We start from the raw sequence: 27,998 nt of genomic DNA, 5'->3' as shown, positions 1-27,998 counted from the left end.
GTTGTGTAGACTAATTTTAAAGTGTGTACTTTGTCTAATATCAATTTGTTAATGTTTTGTTGTCAATGCTTAGCTACCAGATCTTTTGAAATGACATCAGTTCTTGACTTGGACAGGAGCTCACTGGAGCTGAGTACCATCACCTCAAATTTCTACTGCTTGAGCTCATGTTCCTCTTATAGAATATTAGCTCAACAGTATTGTGGAGCTCCTTACAAAGCCATTTTGGGTTCACTACCTGTTCATTTGGGCATTTTTATTGTTCAGAAATGTGGTGGGTACTCTCTTCATTTGCTGGACTTTATCCTGCTAACTGTTCCAAATGTCCAAACTGAATTTGGTACTTTTATGTACTCTGCGCCATCGTCTTGGAACGCCTTACAAAATACTTTTAAACTAGAAGAACTTGTCCCGATTGATGTTTTTAAATCACTGATGAAGGATTTTGAGGCTGATTCCCTGACCTGTCAATGTTTTTAATTTGCTGTTTTTGATTTTGTTGTACTCTTGTGAATTCAATGGTTTTTACTAGATTACTTGTAGTTTTTCATGTTGTCTGTCTGTAATTTTTGTAATGACCTGGTGCTGCCTATTGTGGCCAGGATGCTCTTGAAAAAGAGATTTTAAATCTCAATGAGCCCTTCCTGGTTAAATAAAATGAATTCAAATATAAACAGTACCAGGACCTATTTCAGTCCAAGTCAAGCACTGTTTTATATCATTGAACAAGAAGAAATGTAATATTTTTTGAGAATAAAGTGCCAGAACTGTAAAGACTAACTTTTTGTTGTCTGTTTCTCATTGTTACTACAGGACGACTAGAATTAAGTCTGAGACCGGTAACATCAACAGTGAGGACAAACCCAGCCTGCCTCTCTCCTTCCACACTGAGTCCAAACCTACAGTTACTGGGTCCTGATTGTGACAGTGGAGCCCAGTTTGCACTGCAGGATCCAGAGATGGCATCAGTGAAGCTGGAAGACTGCAGTCAAACACTGGAGCTGAATGTCATCATTAAAGATGAAGAAGAGGAGGAGAAGATTGGGAAATCTGTTTCTCAAGGTAAGAGCTGGTTCTATCTAACTAAGTTTGTTGTTCATTCCAACTTCCCACTGTGTATGAAAGGTTGCAGTAGAACTGATTCATGTTGAACTGTTTCAATGAGAAGGTAGATGTTATTTCATGCTACTGAGACTTGCATGGTTTGACACCAGTATTGCCAGCATTTGTTTTATTAACTGAGCTATCTGGAGTGATCAGAGAGTAGACTAAAGAAGTGAAGTAGACAAACTGCCAGTGTTTTAAAGTTCTATGAAATGAGTCTGTGTAGTTACTAACCCTTGTGATAGTGAGTGAAGGATGATATGAAATTAGTCTGTGTAGTTACTAACGCTTGTGATAGTGAGTGGAGGATGATATGAAATGAGTCTGTGTAGTTACTAACCCTTGTGATAGTGAGTAGAGGATGACAAGCCCCTTTTTAGCTTTCATCTCTTACCCCCTTTTAGAATAGTTTTATTCCCCTGTATTGTACAGCCTACTGATATGAATACATATGTCACCCGGTACAGACAGAAGAGGACTGGTCACCCCTTTGGGCCTGGTTCCTCTCTGCGTTTCTTCCACGGTTCCTGCTTTCTAGGGAATTTTTCCTAGCCACTGTGCTTCTACACCTGCATTGCTTGTTCTTTGTGGTTTTCGGCTGGGTTTCTGTAAAGCACTTTTGTGACAACTGCTGATGTAAAAACGGCTTCATAAAATAAATTTGATTGACATGGACAGTACCAGTCAAAAGTTTGGACACACCTACTCATTCCAGGGTTTTTCTTAATTTTTACTATTTTCTATGTTGTAGAATAATAGTGAAAACAAACTTTTAAATAACACATGTGGAGTCATGTAGTAACCAAAAAAGTGTTAAACAAATAAAAATATATTTGAGATTCTTCAAAGTAGCCACCTTTTGCCTTACATTTACATTACATTTAAGTCATTTAGCAGACGCTCTTATCCAGAGCGACTTACAAATTGGTGAATTCACCTTCTGACATCCAGTGGAACAGCCACTTTACAATAGTGCATCTAAATCATTTAAGGGGGGGGGGTGAGAAGGATTACTTTATCCTATCCTAGGTATTCCTTGAAGAGGTGGGGTTTCAGGTGTCTCCGGAAGGTGGTGATTGACTCCGCTGTCCTGGCGTCGTGAGGGAGTTTGTTCCACCATTGGGGGGCCAGAGCAGCGAACAGTTTTGACTGGGCTGAGCGGGAACTGTACTTCCTCAGTGGTAGGGAGGCGAGCAGGCCAGAGGTGGATGAACGCAGTGCCCTTGTTTGGGTGTAGGGCCTGATCAGAGCCTGGAGGTACTGCGGTGCCGTTCCCCTCACAGCTCCGTAGGCAAGCCTTGATAACAACTTTGCACACTCTTGGCATTCTCTCAACCATCTTCATGAAGAAGTCACCTGGAATAGATTTCAATTAACAGGTGTGCCTTATTAAAAGTTCATTTGTGGAAGTGCCTTATTAATGCGTTTGAGCCAATCAGTTGTGTTGTGACACGGTAGGGGTGGTATAGAAATGACAGTCCATCTTCTTTAAGACATGAAGGCCAGTCAATTTGGAATATTTCTAGAACTTTGAAAGTGTCTTCAAGTGCAGTCTCAAAAACCATCAAGCACTATGATGAAACTGGGCTCTCATGAGGACCGCCACAGGAAAGGAAGACCCAGAGATACCTCTGCGACAGAGGGTAAGTTCATTAGATTTACCAGCCTCAGAATTTGCATCCCATATAAATGCTTCACAGAGTTCAAGTAACAGACACATCTCAACATCAACTGTTCAGAGGAGACTGCGTGAATCAGGCCTTCATGGTTGAATTGATGCAGAGAAACCAATACTACTGGACACCAATAAGAAGAGACTTGCTTGGGCCAAGAAACATGAGCAATGGACATGAGACCAGTGGAAATCTGTAATTTGGTGTGATGAGTCCAAATATGAGATTTTTGGTTCCAACCGCTGTGTTTTTGTGAGACGCAGAGTAGTTGGTGAATGGATCATCTCTGCATGTGTGGTTCCTACTGTGAAGCATGGAGGAGGCGGTGTGGGTTTTTATTTTATTTATTTTTATTTTACCTTTATTTTACTAGGCAAGTCAGTTAAGAACAAATTCTTATTTTCAATGACGGCCTAGGAACAGTGGGTTAACTGCCTGTTCAGGGGCAGAACGACAGATTTGTACCTTGTCAGCTCGGGGGTTTGAACTTGCAACCTTTCGGTTACTAGTCCAACACTCTAACCACTAGGCTACCCTGCTTTGCTGGTGACAGTATCTGTGATTGATTTAGAATGGCACACTTAACCAGTATGGCTACCACAGCATTCTGAGGCGATATGCCATCCCATCTGGTATGGGCTTAGTGGGACTATCATTTGTTTTTCCTACAGGACAATGATCCAAAACACCCCTCCAGGATGTGTAAGGGCTATTTGACCAAGAATGCGAGTGATGGAGCGCTGCATCGGATGACCTGGCCTCCACAATCCCCAGACCTCAACCCAATTGAGATGGCTTGAGATGAGTTGGACCGCAGAGTGAAGGAAAAGCAGCTAACATGTGCTCAGCATATGTGGGAAGTCCTTCAAACTGTTGGTAAAGCATTCCAGGTGAAGCTGGTTGAGAGAATGCCAAGAGTGCAAATCTGTCATCAAGGCAAAGGGTGGCTACTTTGAAGAATCTAAAATATAACAGTTTTTGGGGTTACTACATGATTCCATAGTTTTGATGTCTTCACTGTTATTCTACAATGTAGAAAATAGTCAAAATAAAGAAAAACCCTGGAATGGGTAGGTGTGTCCAAACTTTGGACTGGTACTGTATATGACACCAACTGATTATTCTTCTGATGATGTTCACACAGGAAACCATGGAGAGACATTCTCTACATTCAGAGAGCAACAGCAGGAAGATCACAGAGCAAAGAGGTCTCACCACTGCCCACATTGTGGGGAGATTTTCTCATTTCTATCAAAGCTGAAAATACACCTAAAAATACACTTAGGAGAGAATCTGTATTCCTGTACTGACTGTGGCAAGGATTTCACAACATTAAAGGTTCTGATATTTCATCAGAGAGTGCATGAACGGATACAATGAACGCAAGAGAAGTGACACAATTTCCCAAGTTAATATTGCCTGCTAACATTAATTTATTTTAACTAAATATGAAGGTTTAAAAAAAATAGACTTCTGGTATTGATTTTAAGAAAGGCATTGATGTTTATGGTACGTGCATTCGTGCAACGATTGTGCTTTTGTCGCAAATGCGCTTATGTTAATTAAATCATCCCCCGTTTGGCGAAGTAGGCTGTAATTCGATGATAATTAACAGGCCCTGCGTTGATTATATGCCACGCAGGACAAACTAGTTAACCTAGTAATATCATCAACCATGTGTAGTTAACTTGTGATTATGTGAAGATTGATTGGTTTTTATAAAATAAGTTTAATGCTACCTTGGCTCCTTGCTGCACTCGTGTAACAGGTGGTCAGCCTGCCACGCAGTTCCCTTGTGGAATGCAATGTAATCAGTCCAAAAATGCCGATTACAATTGTTATGAAAACTTGAAATCGGCCGTAATTAAATCGGCCATGCCGATTAATCAGTTGACCTCTAGTGCCACGCTTGTAGCGTCATACACAAGGCTGTAATCGTTGCCAAAGTTGCTTCAAAAAAGTACTGAGTAAATGGTCTGAATACTTAAGAAAATTTGATATTTCAGTTACATTTTTTATACATTTGCAAAAAAATGTAAAAACATTTTTTTGCTTTGTCATTATGGGGTATCGTCTGTAGATTGGCGAGGGGGAAAACAATTGAATCCATTTTGTAACGTAACAAAACGTGGAAAAGTAAAGGTGTCTGAATACTTTCTGAATGCACGGTGTGTGAATTTAGGAACTCTACTATAGTGTCTAATTTGAAATGAATTGAATGGTTTGTCAATGCTTAGGTACCTGATCTAATATAGTTTGAGAATAAAGAAAGTGCCAGAATTTAAGACTAACTTTTGTGTCCATTTCTCTTTATTACTACTGGCCAACTCAGATTAAGTCTGAAGCCGGTAACATCAACAGTGAGGACAAACCCAGCCTGCCTCTCTCCTTCCACACTGAGTCCAAACCTACAGTCACTGGGTCCTGATTGTGACAGTGGAGCCCAGTTTGCATTGCAGGATCCAGAGATGACATCAGTGAAGCTGGAAGACTGCAGTCAAACACTGGAGCTGAATGTCAACATTAAAGTTGAAGAAGAGGAGGAGAAGATTAGGACATCTGTTACTCATGGTAAGAGCAGGTTCTATCCATAAGTTATCTTCATAAATTAGACCTACATAAGTTATGACCCAGTCTATTGATAGGTTGAATTCTGTAATTCTAACATCACACATCAAATCAAATTTTATTTGTCACATACACATGGTTAGCAGATGTTAATGCGAGTGTAGCGAAATGCTTGTGCTTCTAGTTCCGACAATGCAGTAATAACCAACAAGTAATCTAACTAGCAATTCCAAAACAAATGTCTTATACACAGTGTAAGGGGATGAAGAATATGTACATAAAGATATGAATGAGTGATGGTGCAGAGCAGCATAGGCAAGATACAGTAGATGGTATCGAGTAGAGTATATACATATGAGATGAGTATGTAAACAAAGTGGCATAGTTAAAGTGGCTAGTGATACATGTATTACATAAGGATACAGTAGATGATATAGAGTACAGTATATACATATGTGATGAGTATGTAAACAAAGTGGCATAGTTAAAGTGGCTAGTGATACATGTATTACATAAGGATGCAGTAGATGATATAGAGTACATTATATACGTATACAGTGCCTTGCGAAAGTATTCGGCCCCCTTGAACTTTGCGACCTTTTGCCACATTTCAGGCTTCAAAAATAAAGATATAAAACTGTATTTTTTTGTGAAGAATCAACAAGTGGAACACAATCATGAAGTGGAACGACATTTATTGGATATTTCAAACTGTTTTAACAAATCAAAAACTGAAAAATTGGGCGTGCAAAATTATTGGGTGGGTGTTGTCCTTGATGATCTTTATGGCCTTCCTGTAACATCGGGTGGTGTAGGTGTCCTGGAGGGCAGATAGTTTGCCCCCGGTGATGCGTTGTGCAGACCTCACTACCCTCTGGAGAGCCTTACGATTGTGGGCGGAGCAGTTGCCGTACCAGGCGGTGATACAGCCCGCCAGGATGCTCTCGATTGTGCATCTGTAGAAGTTTGTGAGTGCTTTTGGTGACAAGCCAAATTTCTTCAGCCTCCTGAGGTTGAAGAGGCGCTGCTGCGCCTTCTTCACGATGCTGTCTGTGTGAGTGGACCAATTCAGTTTGTCTGTGATGTGTATGCCGAGGAACTTAAAACTTACTACCCTCTCCACTACTGTTCCATCGATGTGGATAGGGGGGTGTTCCCTCTGCTGTTTCCTGAAGTCCACATCCCTGAACAACTGAGCTATCTGGAGTGATCAGAGTGTAGACTAGTGTAGCTCTATGAAATGAGTCTGTGTAGTTACTAACCCTTGTGATAGTGAGTGGAGGATGATATGAAATGAGTCTGTGTAGTTACTAACCCTTGTGATAGTGAGTGGAGGATGATATGAAATGAGTCTGTGTAGTTACTAACCCTTGTGATAGTGAGTGGAGGATGATATGAAATGAGTCTGTGTAGTTACTAACCCTTGTGATAGTGAGTGGAGGATGATATGAAATGAGTCTGTGTAGTTACTAACCCTTGTGATAGTGAGTGGAGGATGATATGAAATGAGTCTGTGTAGTTACTAACCCTTGTGATAGTGAGTGGAGGATGATATGAAATGAGTCTGTGTAGTTACTAACCCTTGTGATAGTGAGTGGAGGATGATATGAAATGAGTCTGTGTAGTTACTAACCCTTGTGATAGTGAGTGGAGGATGATATGAAATGAGTCTGTGTAGTTACTAACCCTTGTGATAGTGAGTGGAGGATGATCATTGATTATGACGCATAATATTCACCCGTTTTTGCCCTCAACTGTTGAACAGCTTTTAGAGCTGACCCCCTTTAGTCAACCGGTCAATTGTTTGGTGGATAGATGTAGGTCGACCAAGCTTTTTTTTAGTCGAGCAGTGGCAAATATATACAGTGCTGCTTGAAAGTCTCTGAACCTGTTGGGCAATTAGAGATTTTTAGTTTTTACCACGAAATCTTCATTTCATCACAACCAGTCTTTTGATCTGACATAACAGGTTTATTAATACCAATACCATATGTTGGTGTAGAGGAAATCATGTGTGTAGTGGAAAAATAATATTAAAAAGGAATTAGTGCAGGTGCAAAAATAAGTGAACCCCAAGTTGCATTGGTTAAATCAAGTAGCTAAGTAGATTCAGGTGGGTAAATAATTGGGTACCAAATGAACCAATCAAAGGAGAGATCGTTAGGAAAGAGTTTGTGCGGGACTCTGACAGAGGTAAGAAACCTGGTCAGTTTTGTGTTACCCATCCAGGTGAATGCAAAGCACACCATGCCAAGAGGAAAGGATATCTCAGAGGACAACAGGACGAGGGTAGTTGGAACTCATCATTCTGGGGAAGGATATACAATCATCTCAAAAAGATTTGAGCTCCTTCAGTTCACTGTGAGGCAAACAATTTACATATGGAAGGCATTTAACATGACAGCAACTCGGCCTAGAAGTGGACACCCTTCCAAAATGTCCCTAAGAGCCACAAGAACGATAATAAATCAGGTAAAAGCCAACCCAAACATAACATCTAGAGATTTGCAAACCTCCCTTGCTGCATCTCAGGTAACTGTGCATGCTTCAACAGTAAGAACACTGAATCGAAATGGGAGGGTTGCTTGGAAGAAGCCTCTGCTGTCACACAAAAACCAAACTGCCCGTCTTAACTTTGCCAGAGACCACCTGGACAAACCTGAAGATTTCTGGAAGTCCATACTCTGGACTGATGGGTCCAAATCAACACTGCCTACTGCCAAAATAACCTTATTCCCAAAAGTCAAGCATGGTGGTGTCGTGTCTTTGGCTATGCTGGATTAAGTGATATGACATGCTTTTCTATAAAATAATTTCTCCGTAATTAATATTACCTGATTGAGGTAATCATGTAAATGTAATTAAGTAGAGAGTCGGGGCACCACAAAATCATATTTATAGAGCTGTTATCTTCCGAATAAACTCTTAAAGACCTAGTAATATGTTACATCAATAGCAGTCAATATTCATCGTCACCTTAATTCAGTCTCATCTGAAAGTTGTAAATTCTTGGTTATCTTCACGAACCCAGGCTAACAAGTTGAATCAGCAATACAAAATTGGGTTTAATTATTTATTTACTAAATACCTAATTAAATCACACAGAATTACACATACACATCATTAATCATAACTTGATTACAAATTACGTCATAAAGGAAAACGTCCCGAGCGGGTGGAACAGATATGACAACATGTTACACAAAAGAAAAGGGTCTGGGTTTGAGTGAAAGAACGGGAAGACTGAGTAACAAAGGGATACGCTGTGCTATCGTAAATACAGTACCTTATGCATTCTAAATTACCGCCCATTTGGAAAAGGAAAATGCAATAAATATTTACTCTGAGCTGCGCTTCAGTAGGTTGGTGGTAGATGGAAGGCCGTGTTGCCAAACCGAGTCCTTTGAAGAATGTCTCTGGTGGTCAATTGGATATGTTGTAGTAATGTCGTTGTGTGATAGATGGGATACTCTGTCTGTTCCTTCCTAACCCTCGTTTGCAGCTGCTGTTGCTAACTCAACGGCTAGGAGGTATCACTTCTCTAGTGAATAAGAGTTCAAAGTTCATACCATTCGCAACCAAAGCTCACGCTGATGTTGGCTTCGTTCTGTAGTTATTATCTGAACCATTCTGACATCGGACCGTCGTCCTCACATCCTCGGAACAGCAGGTTATATTGTCGTCAAGGCTTTATATAGGAAGGGAGAGGAGGGCGTGTTTGAAAAGTTTTATAGCCCATGTCCCTTCACAGGGGCGGGCCACTGATTGAGCAGAGCCCTAACCTTATGAAAACCCAAATGTCACATTTTAGAAGATAAAATCACATTTCATCCCATCACGAATAATTTAATATTCAAACATTTAAATTGAACAACAATTCCATGTGAATCCGATAATTCTGATGTGTAGACTTTCCACTGTAGAGTTTATATGTTATCTTATCATTGATGAGAATGTCTCAGATGACAACCGAAATGACATCATATTCATTAAGTACCACCGCATATGTTCAATTAACTCATTGGACAGGAAAAGGCGCAACTCTCGCTCACCATAATTTAAAAAAGTTGTATTAAGCAAGTTTAAAAGATTGCCGTTTGAAGGCCACTGAAGGCCGAAACGTCAATCTTTTAAACTTGCTGTCAGGACCCTGTTACGAACCTGGGTCTCCGGAGTGAGAAAGAGTCACTTAACCAACTGAGCCACGAATAGTCAGCAGAACCCAGAAGATGAGGCAGACACAGCAGTACTTAAGACGGTGTATTTAATAAAGTAAAAAAGGAGAAGTCCTTCAATACAAAATGGCAAATCCAAAAGGTGGTAGGTATAGCACAAAAAAGCCTCAAGAGATACTCAAAAACAAAAACAGAATTCCACAAGAGCATCCACCGGAAACGACAAGAATACACAGAACACTAGGGCTGGGTGCTAACATACAAACACAGAGCACAGAACTGAGGGAAACTAAGGGTTTAAATACAATCAGGGAAAACGAGGCACAGGTGCAAATAATAATGGGGAACAAGGGAAAAAACATAAGGTCAAAAAGCACAATGGGGGCATCTAGTGACCAAAACCCGGAACAACCCTGGCCAAATCCTGACAGAATCCCCCCCCTAGGAATGGCTCCTGACGTTCCTACCAGCTCTCTCAGGGTGGAGGGCCCTGAACTGACGAATGAGGTCAGGGTCCAGGATGTCTTTGGCAGGAACCCTGGAGCGCTCCTCGGGACCGTAGCCTTCCCAGTCCACCAGATACTGCCAGGACCGCTGCACCCGGCAGGAATCCAGTATCCGATGGACGGTATAAGCCGGCTGGCCTCCAATGACACGAGGCGGAGGGGGACGTCTGTCTGCCGGGACAAGGGGAGAAAAAACAACAGGTTTTAACAATGAAATGTGAAATGTGGGATTAATCTTAAGGGATCTGGGTAAGTGTAGGCGATAAGAAACTGGGTTAACTCTCCTGGCAACCTTGAAGGGACCGATGTATTTTTGGGACAGCTTGCGAGACTCCACCCGTAGAGGTAAGTCTCTTGTGGAGAGCCAGACTCTCTGGCCGGGGCGCAGGGTAGGCCCGGGACGGCGACGTCTGTTGGCTTGTTGTTGGTACCTCTGTGAGGAACGCATAAGATTAAGACGGGTCTTCCTCCACATAAGCCGACAGCGTCTGACGAACTTCAAGGCTGAAGGCACTCTGACTTCTGCCTCCTGGTCCGGGAACAATGGAGGAGCATGGCCAAACTGACACTCGTGCGGGGACATACCAGTGGAGGAGGAGCGCAAGGTGTTGTGCGCGTATTCGGCCCAAACAATAAAGGATGACCATGTGGACGGGTTGTCACGAGTCATACATCGGAGGGTGGTTTCCAGCTCTTGATTCATCCTCTCTGTTTGGCCGTTGGACTCCGGATGGTACCCTGAAGATAGACTGGCAGAAGCCCCCATGAGTTGGCAGAAGGCCTTCCAAAACCTTGAGGCGAACTGGGGACCTCTGTCAGAAACCATATCTTGAGGAATGCCGAAGACTCGGAACACATGATTAATTACCAACTCAGCCATTTCCTTGGCAGAAGGTAACTTAGTCAGAGGGACGAACCTGGCCGCCTTTGAAAACCTGTCGATTATGACTAGGATAGTAGTATTGCCATGGGATGGAGGAAGTCCAGTAATAAAGTCCAATGAGATATGGGACCAGGGTCTGTGGGGAACAGGTAAAGGGTGAAGGAGTCATTGAGGGCGGAGGTGAGAAGATTTGCCCTGGCAGCACACGGGACAGGCATTGACGAAAGTGGCAACGTCTTCTCTTATGGTAGGCCACCAGAACTTACGCTGGATGAACTCCAAGGTGCGACCTACGCCCGGATGACAGGTGAGGCGAGAGGAGTGCCCCCACAGAAGGACCTGAGTCCTCACTGCCTTGGGGACAAACAACCGATTGGCAGGACCTCCTTTCGGGTCCGGTTCGCTAGCTTGAGCACGTCTCACGGTATCCTCAACTTGCCACGAGATCGGAGCCACAATCTTAGCAGCAGGAAGGACAGGCATGTCCGTGTCATCTCGAATGGCAGGAGCGTAGACTCGGGACAGGGCATCCGGTTTGAGATTCTTCGACCCGGGCCGATAGGTGAGGATAAACTGGAATCGATTGAAGAAAAGAGACCATCTAGCTTGTCTAGAGTTCAACCGCTTCGCCTGCTGGATATACTCCAGATTTTTGTGGTCCGTAAGCACTTGAAACGGGTGAGAAGCCCCTCGAGCCAGTGTCTCCATTCCTTCAATGCCATCTTAACCGCTAGGAGTTCACAATCCCCCACATCGTAGTTCCTCTCAGTCGGGGTAAGCCGGTGTGAGAAGAAAGCGCACGGATGAAGCTTCTTGTCTTCACCCCTCTGAGACAGGACAGCTCCAACACCAACCTCTGATGCGTCTACCTCCACCACAAATGGTTCATCCGTAGTCGGTAGTATCAGGATGGGAGCAGAGAGAACGCGCTGCTTGAGTCCTTGGAAGGCCGTCTCAGCTTCTCTTCCCCACAAAACCTTGCATTGCCACCCTTGGTTAAAGCTGAGAGAGGGGCTGCCACCAAGCTGAAGTTCTTGATGAACTTGCGGTAAAAGTTTGTGAAGCCCAGGAAACGCTGAACTTCCTTAACGGATTTGGGGGTGGGCCAATCCGCTACCGCCCCTACCTTCAAGGGGTCCATTTGGACTCGACCGGGTTCCACTACAAATCCCAGGAATTGTACTCGGGATGAATGGAATTCACATTTTTCCGGCTTAACGTACAGATGGCTGTCCAGGAGGCGTTTGAGTACTTGTCTGACATGCTTAGTGTGTTCTTGAAGGGAGCTCGAAAAGATGAGGATGTCATCCAAGTAAACGAACACAAATATGTTAAGCATATCCCTAAGCACATCGTTTATGAGCGTTTGGAACACCGCTGGGGCGTTGGTCAGGCCGAAGGGCATCACCAAGTATTCATAGTGACCAGTAGGCGTGTTGAAAGCGGTCTTCCACTCGTCACCAGGTCTGATCCGCACAAGATGGTATGCGTTCCGCAGGTCAAGCTTAGTGAAAACAACTGCTTCCTGGAGCAGCTCGAAGGCTGTGGCCATAAGGGGTAGCGGGTAACGGTTACGGACGGTTATGGCATTGAGTCCCCGGTAGTCGATGCAAGGACGTAATCCACCGTCTTTCTTGGCCACAAAGAAAAACCCTGCTCCCGCCGGGGAGGTGGATGGACGCATGAGGCCTGCTTCCAGAGCGTCCTTGATGTAGGTATCCATAGCAGCTCGTTCGGGTGGAGATAGTGAAAAGATCCGACCCCTGGGGGCAAGTCCCCGGAAACAGGTCGATGGGGCAATCGTAAGGTCTATGGGGTGGTAGCATGGTGGCCCTCTGTTTGCTAAACACCAGTTTGAGGTCATGGTAACACTCGGGAACTCGGGTCAGGTCGATGGATTCTAAAGACTCGGGAGTAGAACTCGGGAATTCTGGAAAATACAAGTAGCTTGGCACGTAGGACCCCACTGCTTGATAGTGCCCACAGACCAGTCGATGTGAGGGTTATGGCTGTGAAGCCAGGGGTATCCAAGGACGAGAGGGAACTCGGAACAGGAGATCAAATGAAAGTTCATCAATTCCTGGTGTTGTGAAACTGAAAGTCGCAAGGAGGTAGTGACATGAGTGACAAGTCCAGATCCCAAAGGGCTTCCATCCAATGTAGTGACCCTCATGGGTTCACTTAGAGGTTCAGAGGGAATGCCATTCTCCTTCGCCCAGACACCATCCATGAAGTTACCTGCGGCTCCAGAGTCTACCAAGGCTTGAAGGTGAAGCTTGTGGTTGTCCCAGGAGAGGGTGAGTGGAATGAGCAGACGGGAGTTGGACGGATGGGAGGAGGTTATGTTTCCCGTTACAGTTCCCCCCGGTCTGTACGGGACAGAGCGTTTCCCTGGAGCCCGGGACACGTGGATCGGAAATGGCCCGGTTTGCCGCAATATAGACAGCGTCGCTCCCTCATCCGGCGGTCTCTCTCAGCCTGGGAGATGCGTCCAATCTGCATGGGTTCCGATGGAGCCAGCGAGGATAAAGGTGGGGACTCGGAGCTGGGACTGATAGGGGCTAGAGGTCTACGGTTGAGTTCTCTCTCTCTCAGACGCTGGTCAATGCGTGAGGCCAACTTGATCAGGGACTCGAGATTGTCCGGTGGTTCCCGAGTGGCCAGTTCATCTTGGATAGTGTCGGAAAGGCCTTTCAGAAAGCACACCGTGAGCGCCTCGTTGTTCCAGCCACTTGCTGCTGCCACCGTGCGGAACTGGATGGCATAGTCCGTCACGCTGCGCCAACCTTGGTGGAGAGTCAGGAGCTGTTTGGCTGAGTCAGAACCACTGCTTGGGCCTTGAAACACTCGTTTGAATTCCTCAGCAAAGGCAGAGTAGCTGGCACAGCAGGAACTATGGGCATCCCACACAGCAGTAGCCCAGGCCAGGGCTTTTTCCGACAGCAGGGTGATGATATAAGCGATCTTAGACCGGTCGGTGGGAAACGACGAGGGTTGTAGCTCAAAGGAGAGAGAACATTGGGTGAGAAACCCTTTACAAGCACTTGGATCACCTGAGAACCGTTGGGGAGGTGGAAGACGAGGTTCAGCCAGGGGGTTAACTGCCATGGGTACGTGAATCTGAGGTACTGGGACGGGAACTGTTGCCGGGGTAAGACGATCAGATATTTGCTTAATGGAAGTCAGCATCTCCGACAGAAGATGAGAATGTCTAGCCATTAAGGCCTCTTGCTGAACCAGGGCGGCTTCGTGGCGTTGGACAGTCTCCTGGTGGTGGGACAGCATGGCAAAAGGTCCTGGGAACTGGCTGCCTCTGGGTTCATTTTTGGCTCTGTGTTTCTGTCAGGACCCGGTTACGAACCTGGGTCTCCGGAGTGAGAAACAGTCACTTAACCAACTGAGCCACGAATAGTCAGCAGAACCCAGAAGATGAGGCAGACACAGCAGTACTTAAGACGGTGTATTTAATAAAGTAAAAAAGGAGAAGTCCTTCAATACAAAATGGCAAATCCAAAAGGTGGTAGGTATAGCACAAAAAAGCCTCAAGAGATACTCAAAAACAGAATTCCACAAGAGCATCCACCGGAAACGACAAGAATACACAGACCACTAGGGCTGGGTGCTAACATACAAACACAGAGCACAGAACTGAGGGAAACTAAGGGTTTAAATACAATCAGGGGAAACGAGGCACAGGTGCAAATAATAATGGGGAACAAGGGAAAAAACACAAGGTCAAAAAGCACAATGGGGGCATCTAGTGACCAAAACCTGGAACAACCCTGGCCAAATCCTGACACTTGCTTAATTAAACTTAGAATGTTTCATGGTGAGAGAGTGTTGCGCCTTTTCCTGAGGGCCCAGAATATTTTATACAATGTTGCAAGTTTGCTAGCACAGGCCAGACCAAATTAATAGTTGATACAATGTTTAAAGTACCTTGCAGTCAGGCCATGCATAGCCAATGTGATTTATAGAATATTTATTTTCATAAGAAATATGTTCTACATGCAGGCTGCAGTTTTTTTTATTGTTGGCTTTATGTAGGCTATCTTTACATATTGACAATGGCAATATAAGTTACTTTTAGATTTCATAATTTTAATATAGTTATAATTTATTTACATGACATTGATTTGAGACATAAAGCCTATTATAAATTAAATGAAACGGTTCCATGATAATGTGCAGACGAAAATCATAACTGGCACACAGATCAGTAGAAATGGTACGATACCTTGGCACTCCAAATGGAAAAGGTTGCCGACCGCTGGTGTAGCCTCTTACCAGCAACTTCAGGAGAGTAACGGCAGAATCTGCGGAGAACAGCAGCAGTGGGCAGGAGAAGGGGGGGTCTGGAACAGTTTTTTTTCCCTTCTGGTTAGGCTATATTGATCCCTGGCTCCCTCTTGAGTCATTTGTGTGTTTTCATTTTTAATTGCAGTGCTTAAAGCATCAGACAAGCTCAGTAGCCTACATATAGTGGATTTTATTCAAGCATAGGGTGTGTCTATATATGGAAAAATATATACGTTTTACAATTTCAACCAATTTATTGGTTGAAAGAACAGACGACTCTCGGTCAACCAGGATTTATTTTAGTCGGGGACGGCCCTAATAGCTTAATTCCCCTTTGTATTGAACTACCTACTGATATGAAGTCATATGCACAGTACCAGTCAAAAGTTTGGACACACCTACTAATTCAAGGGTTTCTTTAGTTTGACTATTTTCCACATTGTAGAATAATAGTGAATACATCAAAACTATGAAATAACACATATGGAGTCGTGTAGTAACCAAAAAAAGTGTTAAAGAAATCTAAATATATTTGAGATTCTTCAAAGTAGCCCCCCTTTGACTTGATGACAGCTTTGCACACCAGCTTCATGGGGAATGCTTTAACAAATGCCTTGAAGGAGCTCCCATGTATGCTGAGCACTTGTTGGCTGCTTTTCCTTCACTCTGCAGTCCAACTCATCCCAAACCATCTCAATTGGGTTGAGGTCGGGTGAATGTGGAGGCGAGGTCACCTGATGCAGCACCTCATCACTCTCCTTGGTCAAATAGCCCTTACACGGCCTGGAGGTGTGTTTTGGGTCATTGTCCTGTTGAAAAACAAATGATAGTCTCACTTAGCAAACTAGATGGAATGGCATATCGCTGCAGAATGCTGGTTAAGTGTGCCATGAATTCTACAAAAATCACAGACCGTGTCACCAGCAAAGCACCATCACACCTCCTTCTCCATGCTTCATGGTGGGAACCACACATGCAGAGATCATCCGTTCACCTACTCTGCGTCTCACAAAGACACGGCAGTTGCAACAAAAATCTCAAATTAGGACTCCTCAGACCAAAGGACAGATTTCCAGCAGTCTAATGTCCATTGCTCGTGTTTCTTGGCCCAAGCAAGTTTCTTATTATTATTATTGTACTTTAGAAGTGGTTTCTTTGCAGCAATTCGACCATGAAGGCCTGATTCACGCAGTCTCCTCTGAACAGTTTATGTTGAGATGTGTCTATTACTTGAACTCTGTGAAGCATTTATTTGGGCTGCAATCTGAGGTGCAGTAAACTCTAACTTATTCTCTGCAGCAGAGGTAACTCTGGGTCTTCCTTTTCTGTGGCATTCCTCACGAGAGCCCAGTTTCATCATAGCGCTTGATGGTTTTTGCAACTGCACTTGAAGAAACTTTCAAAGTTCTTGAAATGTTCCGCCTTGACTGACCTTCATGCCTTAAAGTAATGATGGACTGTTGTTTCTCTGTTTTATTTGAGCTTTGAAATGCAAGAGAAAGGTCACACATTCAGCTAGGAAGCTGGAGGTAATTTAGATGGTCTCCACAAGAGAGCAGCAGTTTATGTGCAAAGTTTCAGAATGATAACTTCAAGAATGAGCAAGCTACATGACATTTAGTATGAAGTCACCCAGGTGTCCTTCACGATTGGCCCAAAACAATCACATTTATTTATAAAGCCCTTCTTACATCAGCTGATGTCACAAAGTGCTGTACAGAAACCCAGCCAAAATTTCCAAACAGCAAACAATGCAGGTGTAGAAGCACTGTGGCTAGGAAAAACTTCCTGGAAAGGCTGGAACCTAGGAAGAGTCCTCTAACAGGAGACGCGACAAGAATTGTGATCCATTGTCTCCATAAACAGAAGTGAAATATTTAAGATAAGGGCCAAGTTAGCAGCCAACACTGATCTAATGTCATAAGTGAACACACCACAAACCACACACAACGTAAAAAACAAACAAACAAAAAAAGGTACACACTATTTATAATTACAGTATTTAGAACACCCTCTACATAATATTGTGCTGCTGGTCCCAAGTCTCTTTCTGCTGTAAAGCACCATCCTCTACTTGTAGGCTGGCTGGGTATTCACACCTCTTGATGGCCGGGCGGGGTTTGTTGTGGAGCCAGAGAGAGCGGTAGTCAGAGTAAGTGGGGGATGGAGGACTTGAATGTGGTCTCTTTTTTTAGTCAGTCTTAATCACTAAAGCAAAAATCTGTAAGAACTCAAGTTTATTACTTATTATATTGAACCTTTATTTTAGCAATACATCAAATATACAACACGTCTATAAACATATATTATATAGAGTGGTGAACAATGGTGAAGTGTGTACCAATTATTTGTTTCTTTTTTTTAGTGAGTGGAGGATGATATGAAATGAGTCTGTGTAGTTACTAACCCTTGTGATAGTGAGTGGAGGATGATATAACAACATTTTCATGACTTTTGCCTCTTTTTAGCTTTCAACTCTTACCCACTTTTAGAATAGTTTTATTCCCTTTTGTATTGCACAGCCTACGGACATGAATACATACAGTTGACGTCGGAAGTTTACATACACCTTATACACCAAATACATTTAAACTCAGTTTTTCACAATTCCTGACATTTAATCCTAGTAAAGATTCCCTGTCTTAGGTCAGTTAGGATCACCACTTTATATTAAGAATGTGAAATGTCAGAATAATAGAGAGAATGATTTATTTCAGCTTTTATTTCTTTCATCACATTCCCAGTGGGTGAGAAGTTTACATACACTCAATTAGTATTTGGTAGCATTGCCTTTAAATTGTTTAACTTGGGTCAAACATTTCGGGGAGCCTTCCACAAGCTTCCCACAATATGTTGGGTAAATTTTGACCCATTCCTCCTGACAGAGCTGGTGTAACTGAGTCAGGCTTGTAGGCCTCCTTGCTCACACACACACTTTTCAGTTCTGCCCAAAAATGTTCTATAGGTTTGAGGTCAGGGCTTTGTGATGGCCACTCCAATACCTTGACTTTGTTGTCCTTAAGCCATTTTGCCACAACTTTGGAAGTATGCTTGGGGTCATTGTCCATTTGGAAGACCCATTTGCGAACAAGCTTTTACTTCCTGACTGTGATGTCTAGAGACGTTGCTTCTGTATATCCACATAATTTTCCTCCCTCATGATGCCATCTATTTTGTGAAGTGTACCAGCCCCTCTTGCAGCACAGCACCCCCACAACATGATGCTGCCACCCCAGTTCCTCACGGTTGGGATGGTGTCCTTCAGCTTGTAACCCCCCCCCCTTTTCCTCCAAACATAACGATGGTCATTATGGCCAAACAGTTCCATTTTTGTTTCATCAGACCAGAGGACATTTCTCCAAAAAGTACAATCTTTGTCCCCATGTGCAGTTACAAACCGAAGTCTGGCTTTTTTTATGGTGGTTTTGGAGCAGTGGCTTCTTCCTTGCTGAGCGGACTTTCAGGTTATGTCGATATTGTTACGGTTTTCTAGGTGTGAAGGAGAGTCGGACAAAAATGCGGCGTGTAGATTACGATCCATGTTTAATAAACAAATGTGAACACGAATCAATTACAAAACAACAAACACAATGAACGTAATGAAAACCGAAACAGCCTATACTGGTGTAAATAAACACAGAACAGAGACATAAGGACATCAGGACAATCACCCACGAAACACTCAAAGAATATGGCTGCCTAAATATGGTTCCCAATCAGAGGCAACGATAAACACCTGCCTCTGATTGATCACTTCAGACAGCCATAGACTTATCTAGAACACCCCACTAAGCTACAATCACAATACAAAACACACCACATACAAAAACCCATGCCACACCCTGGCCTGACCAAATAAATGAAGACAAACACGAAATACTTCGACCAGGGCGTGACAGAACCCCCCCCCCCCCCCCCCCCCCCCAAGGTGCGGACTCCCGGACGCACACCAAAAACCATAGGGGGGGTCCGGGTGGGCGTCTGTCCATGGTGGCGGCTCCGGCGCGGGACGTGGACCCCACTCTATCAAAGTCTTAGTCCCTCCTCCTCGCGTCCTTGGATAGTCCACCCTCGCCGCCGACCATGGCCTAGTAGTCCTCACCCAGAATCCCACTGGACTGAGGGGCAGCTCGGGACTGAGGGGCAGCTCGGGACTGAGGGGTAGCTCGGCACTGAGGGGTAGCTCGGCACTGAGGGGAAGCTCGGCACTGAGGGGAAGCTCGGCACTGAGGGGAAGCTCGGCACGGAGAGGAAGCTCGGCACTGAGAGGAAGCTCAGGCAGGTAGTTGAATCTGGCAGATCCTGGCTGACTGGCGGTTCTGGAAGAGTCTGGCTGACTGGCGGATCTGGAAGAGTCTGGCTGACTGGCGGATCCTGACTGACTGGCGGATCTGGAACAGTCTGGCTGACTGGCGGATCTGGAAGAGTCTGGCTGACTGGCGGATCCTGGCAGACTGGCGGATCTGGAAGAGTCTGGCGGATCCTGGCAGACTGACGGATCTGGCTGCTCCATGCAGACCGGCAGCTCTGGCTGCTCCATGCAGACTGGCAGCTCTCGCTGCTCCATGCAGACTGGCAGCTCTGGCTGCTCCATGCAGACTGGCAGCTCTGGCTACTCCATGCAGACTGGCAGCTCTGGCTGCTCCATGCAGACTGGCAGCTCTGGCTGCTCCATGCAGACTGGCAGCTCTGGCGGCTTCTTGCAGACTGGCAGCTCTGGCGGCTTCTTGCAGACTGGCAGCTCTGGCAGCTCCATGTCGACTGGCAGCTCTGGCAGCTCCTTGCAGACTGGCAGCTCCTTGCAGACTGGCAGCCCCTTGCAGACTGGCAGCCCCTTGCAGACTGGCAGCTCCTTGCAGACTGACAGCTCTAGCTGCTCCATGCATACCGACAGCTCTGGCTGCTCCATGCAGACCGGCAGCTCTGGCTGCTCCATGCAGGCTGGCAGCTCTGGCTGCGCTGAACAGGCAGGAGACTCCAGCAGCGCTGTAGAGGAAGAAGGCTCTGGCAGCGCTAAACAGGCGGGAGACTCCGGCAGCGCAGGAGAGGAGGAAGGCTCTGGCAACGCTGGAGAGGCGGGAGACTCCGGCAGCGCAGGAGAGGAGAAAGGCTCTGGCAACGCTGGAGAGGCGGGAGACTCCGGCAGCGCAGGAGAGGAGAAAGGCTCTGGCAGCGCTGGAGAGGCGAGGCGCACTGTAGGCCTGATGCGGGGAGCTGCCACCGGAGGGCTGGTGTGTGGAGGTGGCACAGGATGGGCTAGACCGTGAAGGTGTACTGGAGATCTTGAGAGCAGGGCTGGCACAGGACGTGCAAGGCTAGGGAGGTGCACAGGAGGCCTGGTGCGTGAGACTGGCACAATCTTCACCAGCCGACTAACACGCACCTCAGGACGAGTATGAAGCGCTGACCCTGGTGACATCAAATCCCCGACACGCTCCGTTGGGCGAATTCCATGCTTAAAGCACCAAAACAGCAACTCCCTCTTAATTCTCTCCTCCAATTTCCCCATTAATTCCTTCACAGTCTCTGCTTCGCTCACCTCCAACACCGGCCCTGGTTCTGGTCTCCTCCTTGGCTCCTTACGATAAACAGGGGGAGTTGGCTCAGGTCTGACTCCTGACTCTGCCACACTCTCCCTGAGCCCCCCCCCCCAAGAAATTTTTGGGGCTGACTCTCGGGCTTCCTTCCACGCCGCCGTGCTGCCTCCTCATTCCAGCGCCTCTCCGCTTTCTCCGCCTCCAGTTCTTCCTTGGAGCGGCGATATTCTCCAGGCTTTGCCCAGGGTCCTTCTCCGTCTAGGATTTCCTCCCAAGTCCAGAAATCCTTATTATGTATCTCCTGCTGCTGCCTGTTGACATGCCGCTTGGTCCTGTCAAGGTGGGTGATTCTGTTCCGGTTTTCTAGGTGTGAAGGAGAGTCGGACAAAAATGCGGCGTGTAGATTACGATCCATGTTTAATAAACAAACGTGAACACGAATCAATTACAAAACAACAAACACAATGAACGTAATGAAAACCGAAACAGCCTATACTGGTGTAAATAAACACAGAACAGGGACATAAGGACATCAGGACAATCACCCACGAAACACTCAAAGAATATGGCTGCCTAAATATGGTTCCCAATCAGAGACAACGATAAACACTTGCCTCTGATTGAGAACCACTTCAGACAGCCATAGACTTATCTAGAACATCCCACTAAGCTACAATCCCAATACAAAACACACCACATACAAAAACCCATGCCACACCCTGGCCTGACCAAATAAATGAAGACAAACACAAAATACTTCGACCAGGGCGTGACAGATATAGGACTCTTTCTACTGTGAATATAGATACTTTTATACCTGTTTCCTCCAGCATCTTCACAAGGTCCTTTGCTGTTGTTCTGGGATTGATTTGCACTTTTCGCACCAAAGTACATTCATCTCTAGGAGACCGAACGCATCTCCTTCCTGTGCGGTATGACGGTTGCGTGGTCCATGCTGTTTATACCTGCGTACTATTGTTTGTACAGATGAACGTGGTACAAACGCCCAGGCATTTGGAAATTTCTCCCAAGGATGAACCAGACTTGTAGAGGTCTACAATTTGTTTTGTGAGGTCTTGGCTGATTTCTTTTGATTTTCTCATGATGTCAAGCAAAGAGGCAGAGAGTTTCAAGGTGGGCCTTAAAATACATCCACAGGTACACCTCCAATTGACTCAAGTGATGTAAATTAGCCTATCAGAAGCTTCTAAAACCATGACATAATTTTCTGGAATTTTCCAAGCTGTTTAAAGGTACAGTCAACTTTGTGTATGTAAACTTCTGACCCACTAATTGTGATACAGAAAATTATAAGTGAAATAATCTGTCTGAAAACAATTGTTGGAAAAATGACTTGTGTCATGTACAAAGTAGACCAACTTGCCAAAACTATAGTTTGTGAATAAGAAATTTGTGGAATGGTTGAAAAATGAGTTTTAATGACTCCAACCAAAGTGTATGTAAACTTCTGACTTCAACTGTATGTCACCCGGTACAGCCAGAAGAGGTCTGGCCACCCCTTTGAGCCTGGTTCCTCTCTGTTTCTTCCAAGGTTCCTATTTTCTAGGGGAGTTCTCGTGGCCACTGTGCTTCTACATCTGCATTGCTTGCTCTTTGGGGAATTTGGGTGGGTTTCTGTAGAACACTTTGTTACAACTGATGTAAAAAGGGCTTCATAATATACATTTGATTGACATGAATATCACACCAACTGACTGGTTCTTCTGGTGTTGTTCACACAGGAGACCACGTTGAGACATTCTCTACATCCAGAGAGCAACATCAGGAAGATAACAGAGCTAGGAGGTCTCACCACTGCCCACATTGTGAGGAGATTTTCCCATTTCTACCCAAGCTAAAAATACACCTAAAAATACACACAGGAGAAAAGCCTTACTCCTGCTCTGACTGTGGAAAGAGTTTCTCTCGACTGGGTAACTTAAAACAACATGAACGTATGCACACAGGAGAGAAGCCTTACTCCTGCTCTGACTGTGGGGCGAGTTTCTCTCATCCGGGCACCTTAAAACAACATGAACGTATACACACAGGAGAGAAGCCTTACTCCTGCTCTGACTGTGTAAAATGCTTCACAACATCAACTGAGCTAAAAGTTCATCAGAGAACACATACAGGAGAGAAGCCTTACTCTTGCTCTGACTGTGGGGCGAGGTTCTCTCAACTAGGCACCTTAAAACAACATGAACGTATACACACAGGAGAGAAGCCTTACTCCTGCCCTGACTGTGTAAAATGCTTCAAAACAATTACTGAGCTAATAGTTCACCAAAGAACACACACAGGAGAGAAGCCTTACTCCTGCTCTGTCTGTGGGGCAAGTTTCTCTCGACTGGGCACCTTAAAACAACATGAACGTATACACACAGGAGAGAAGCCTTACCTCTGCTCTGACTGTGGAAAGAGTTTCTCTCAACCGGGTCACTTAAAAAGACATGAACGTATACATACAGAAGTGAAACCTTACTCCTGCTCTGACTGTCTAAAATGTTTCAAAACATCAACTGAGCTTAAGGGTCATCATGGAACACACACAGGAGAGAAGCCTTACTCCTGCTCTGACTGTGTAAAATGCTTTACAACATCAACTGAGCTAAAAGTTCACCAAAGAACACACACAGGAGAAAAGCCTTACTCCTGCTCTGACTGTGGGGCAAGGTTCTCTCGACTGGGCACCTTAAAACAACATGAACGTACACACACAGGAGTCAAGCCTTACTCCTGCTCTGACTGTGGAAAGAGTTTCTCTCGACTGGGTAACTTAAAACAACATGAACGTATGCACACAGGAGAGAAGCCTTACTCCTGCTCTGACTGTGGGGCGAGTTTCTCTCATCCGGGCACCTTAAAACAACATGAACGTATACACACAGGAGAGAAGCCTTACTCCTGCTCTGACTGTGTAAAATGCTTCACAACATCAAATGAGCTAATAGTTCATCAAAGAACACACACAGGAGAGAAGCCTTACTCCTGCTCTGACTGTGGAAAGAGTTTCTCTCAACTGGGTGACTTAAAAAGACATGAACGTATACACACAGGAGAGAAGCCTTTCTACTGCTCTGACTGTGGGGCGAGTTTCTCTCATCCGGGCACCTTAAAACAACATGAACGTACACACACAGGAGAGAAGCCTTACTCCTGCTCTGACTGTGGGGCGAGTTTCCCTCGACTGGGCACCTTAAAACAACATGAACGTATACACACAGGATAGAAGCCTTACTCCTGCTCTGACTGTGGAAAGAGTTTCTCTCAACTGGGTCATTTCAAAAGACACCAAGGTATACATGAAAGAGAGAAGCCTCATCAGTTCTCTCAGACCAGCTAAGATCAGACACTCCACTTAATTGTCATGTCATTAAATAATTGGCGACGTTGAATTGGATCAAATGAAGAAAGCGTAGAATGCTCTATTGTAATCCTATACAGTTGAAGTCAGAAGTTAACATACTTCGGTTGGAGTCATTAAAACTCATTTTTCAACCACTCTACAAATTTCTTGTTAACAAACTATAGTTTTGGCAAGTCGGTTAGCACATCTACTTTGTACACGACACAAGTAATTTTTCCAGCAATTGTTTACAGACAGATTATGTCACTTATAATTCACTGTATTACAATTCCAGTGGGTCAGAAGTTTACATACACTAAGTTGACTGTGCCTTTAAATAGCTTGGAAAATTCCGGAAACTTATGTCATGGTTTTAGAAGCTTCTGATAGGCTAATTTACATCATTTTAATCAATTGGAGGTGTACCTTTTGATGTATTTCAAGGCATACCTTCAAACTCAGTGCCTCTTTGCTTGACATCATGGGAAAATCAAAAGAAATCAGCCAAAACCCCAGAAAAACTATTGTAGACCTCCACAAGTCTGGTTCATCCTTGGGAGCAATTTCCAAACGCCTGAAGGTACCAGGTTAATTTGTATAAAAAATAGTATGCAAGTATAAACACCATGGGACCACGCAGCCATCTGTCACCTAGAGATGAACATACAGCAAAGGACCTTGTGAAGATGTTGGAGGAAACGGGTACAAAAGTATCTTTGTCCACAGTCAAATGAGTCCTATATCGGCATAACCTGATAGGCCGCTCAGCAAGGAAGAAGCCACTGCTCCAAAACAGCCATAAAAAAACCTAACTATGGTTTGCAACTGCACATGGGGACAAATATTGTACTTTTTTGAGAAATTTCCTTTGTTCTGATAAAACAAAAATATAACTGTTTGGCAATAATGACTATCATTATGTTTGGAGGAAAAAGGGTGAGGATTGCAAGCCGAAGAACACCATCCCAACCGTGAAGCACGGGGTGGCAGCATCATGTTGTGGGGGTGGCAGCATCATGTTGTGGGGGTGCGTGGCTACAGGAGGAAATGGTGCACTTCACAAAATAGAAAATTATGTGGATATATTGAAGCAACATCTCAAGACATCAGTCAGGAAGTTAAAGCTTGGTCGCAAATGGGTCTTCCAAATGAACAATGACCCCAAGCATTACTTCCAAAGTTGTGGCAACATGGCTTAAGGACAACAAAGTCAAGGTATTGGAGTGGCCATCACAAAGCCCTGACCTCAATCCTATAGAACATTTGTGGGCAGAACTGAAAAAGATTGCGCGAGCAAGGAGGCCTACAAACCTGACTCAGTTACACCAGCTCTGTCAGGGGGAACGGGCCAAAATTCACCCAACTTATTGTGGAAAGCTTGTGGAAGGCTACCTGAAATGTTTGACCCAAGTGAAACCATTTAAAGAGATGCTGCCAAATACTAATTGAGTATATGCAAACTTCTGACCCACTGGGAATGTGATGAAAGAAATAAAAACTGAAATAAATAATTCTCTCTATTATTCTGACATTTCACATTCTTAAAATAAAGTGGTGATCCGAACTGACCTAAAACAGGAAATGTTTACTAGGATTAATTGTCAGGAATTGTCAAACTGAGTTTAAATGTATTTGCCTAAGGTGTGTGTAAACTTCTGACTTCAACTGTAGTTTCTTACTATGAGAGAACTTTACAGAGGAAAGGGAGCGTTGTAGACTGTTAGCCTTTCTTTACTTTACGGACCAGTTTGTACCTTGTCAGTTTTGATGTGTTTTGTTAGTTTCTACTGTAAAGATATTGAGATTACCTTAGGGTTGAATATCCTCTGTGATATGTCTCAAAATGGAGTTTGGTTGACTGGGCTGTACTACTTCCCTCTGCAGTTTTCTGTGGGAATGAGCTGGTAGAAACAACATACTACTTTTACATACTCTGTTCACAAAACATTAACAACACCTGCTCTTTTCATGACATAGGTGACCAGGTGAATCCAGGTGAAAAACTAGGATCCAAAATAGTGTTGTTTTTGTGTATTTATTTTGGATCCCCATTAGCTTTCAGTAGAAAACAAGAGACTGCAGTTGCAATGGGCTAAGGAATGAAAACACTGGACACTGGAGAATATTAAAAACATTGCCTGGTCTGATGAATCCCGGTTCCTGCTGTTTCATGATGATGGGAGGACTATGGGGCGTGGGGTGTGTTTTCAGGGTACACATTGGGCCCCTTGATAAAAGTTGAGCAATGTTTGAATGCCACAGGATGTCTAAAGCATCTTTGCCAATCTGGTGCATCCCTTCACGGCAGCAGTGTATCCATCTGCAAATAGATTTGCAGGATTATCCCCCATGCCACAAGGCTTGTCCAGGAATGGTTCCAAGAACTAGACAATGAATTCAGTTTACGGCAGTGGCCTGCCGAGTCACCAGATCTCAATCCAATTGTTCATCTGTGGGAGGAGATGGAAGGAGCTATTCGGAGTAGAGATCCACTCCCAGCCACATTGACACAATTGTGGGAAGCATTGGAGTCAACATGGGCCAGCATCCCTGTGAAACGCTCTCAACACCTTGGACAGTCTATGCTCCGACGACTTGAGGCTGTTCTGAGGACAAAGGGGGGTGCAACTCAATATTTGGAAGGTGTTCCTAATGTTTTGTGCACTCGGTGTATATCAGATAAATATGATGGGGTGATCTGTTTTTAGCATTAGTTTGGGTGAATTATTTTATATTACTAAACAATTGTGTTTAATGATAAACAGGCTATGAATCGACTACTTGTGTTTATTAATTTGTATTTTAATACTAGATTCATTATTTTAGTCATTGATGATGAATGTATTTGAATAACTGTATTGAAGTTAATTGATCTGGTGGCAGGTAGCCTAGCGGTTAAGAGTGTTGGGCCAGTAACTGAAAGGTCGCTGGTTTGAATCCTGAGCCGACTAGGTGAAAAATCTGTCATTGTGCCCTTGAGCAAGCCAATTAACTCTTATTTGTCCTGGAAGTCGCTTTGGATACAAACATCTGCTAAATGACAAGAATGTAATGAAAAATAATGTTTGTACATGAATTCGTGCTGGGCAACCTTTTTTTCTCATGTGTATAATTAAATGAATTAAACTGTTTTTAGTGAAATACTGTATATACAATACACAACATTGCCGCTTTGTTTACCCTGGATAGATGGACAGGACCATAGTAGGCTAGAGCAGCTAAGTTAGAGTTAATGTTAGCTAGCATGCAAGTATCCAGGAGTGTTTCTTATGTTAGCCTAGAGAAAATATAGTTTGCGACATTAACGGAAACTGATCATTAATATAACAACCATGTAAAATTACTAACGTTTTCAAAAATGTTGATGTTTACAATTATCCAAATGTCGGCTGAATGACATGCTCTTTCTGCTACTCCCAGTTTTGAGACATGACGGTTATAAATTGTAATCAATTCCGTTGTGAAATTGTAAACTAATGATTTGAAATTGCAGGTAATCTTCAGTCATTCTGTCTATATCAGAACATCTAACAAGATATTCAATTTTTTTTTAAATCAATATATTTTATTATATTGTGTATATTATATTGTGTATATAACTTCAGAGCAGGGCACCTATTAAATATGTTATCTGGAGTTTTGTTATATATTGAGGTTCATCGTCTTGAGCAGAAGATTTCATGAGTAGTTGGAGCACTAAACCCTGTAGTAGATGGAAAGAAGGAAGAAAGTCAATCAGTTTTACTGTTGTTTGAATAACAACTGCCTACTTCTGCCTACTTTCGGGGTAAAGTTGTTTTTTTATTCACACATTCTGACATTCAACTGACATTTGCAAAAAAGCCATAAATAATTGTAAAAATCTGTAACTAATTCAATGATTGTCACAGAGAAATAAAAATAG

General features: G+C 44.1%; 1 protein-coding gene across 1 annotated transcript; it reads left to right on the top strand.

Moving 5' to 3' along the window:
* Positions 1-808: 808 nt before the first annotated feature.
* Positions 809-24,189, top strand: LOC135530462 (zinc finger protein 883-like). The gene is made up of 4 exons (XM_064958776.1): positions 809-1,062; positions 3,922-3,985; positions 5,110-5,348; positions 22,488-24,189. The coding sequence occupies exons 1-4, from the start codon at positions 960-962 to the stop codon at positions 23,975-23,977; spliced, it is 1,896 nt and encodes a 631-aa protein (XP_064814848.1). The 5' UTR covers positions 809-959; the 3' UTR covers positions 23,978-24,189.
* The last annotated feature ends 3,809 nt before the right edge of the window (positions 24,190-27,998 follow it).

Source organism: Oncorhynchus masou, unplaced genomic scaffold, assembly GCF_036934945.1.
Source record: "Oncorhynchus masou masou isolate Uvic2021 unplaced genomic scaffold, UVic_Omas_1.1 unplaced_scaffold_1349, whole genome shotgun sequence".
NCBI classification, from domain to species: Eukaryota; Metazoa; Chordata; class Actinopteri; order Salmoniformes; family Salmonidae; genus Oncorhynchus; species Oncorhynchus masou.
The sequence above is the reverse complement of the archived record's forward strand: the minus strand, read 5'-3'. Positions and strand labels throughout refer to the sequence as shown.

What these genes read in the sequence shown, in the direction of transcription:
- LOC135530462 (XM_064958776.1), top strand. Translation starts at nt 960, where the DNA reads ATGGCATCAGTGAAGCTGGAAGACTGCAGTCAAACACTGGAGCTGAAT. An exon ending in GAAGATCACAGAGCAAAGAG is followed by an intron (nt 3,986 to 5,109) that starts GTCTCACCACTG and finishes TGGCCAACTCAG; the next exon opens with ATTAAGTCTGAAGCCGGTAA. An exon ending in TAGGACATCTGTTACTCATG is followed by an intron (nt 5,349 to 22,487) that starts GTAAGAGCAGGT and finishes TTGTTCACACAG; the next exon opens with GAGACCACGTTGAGACATTC.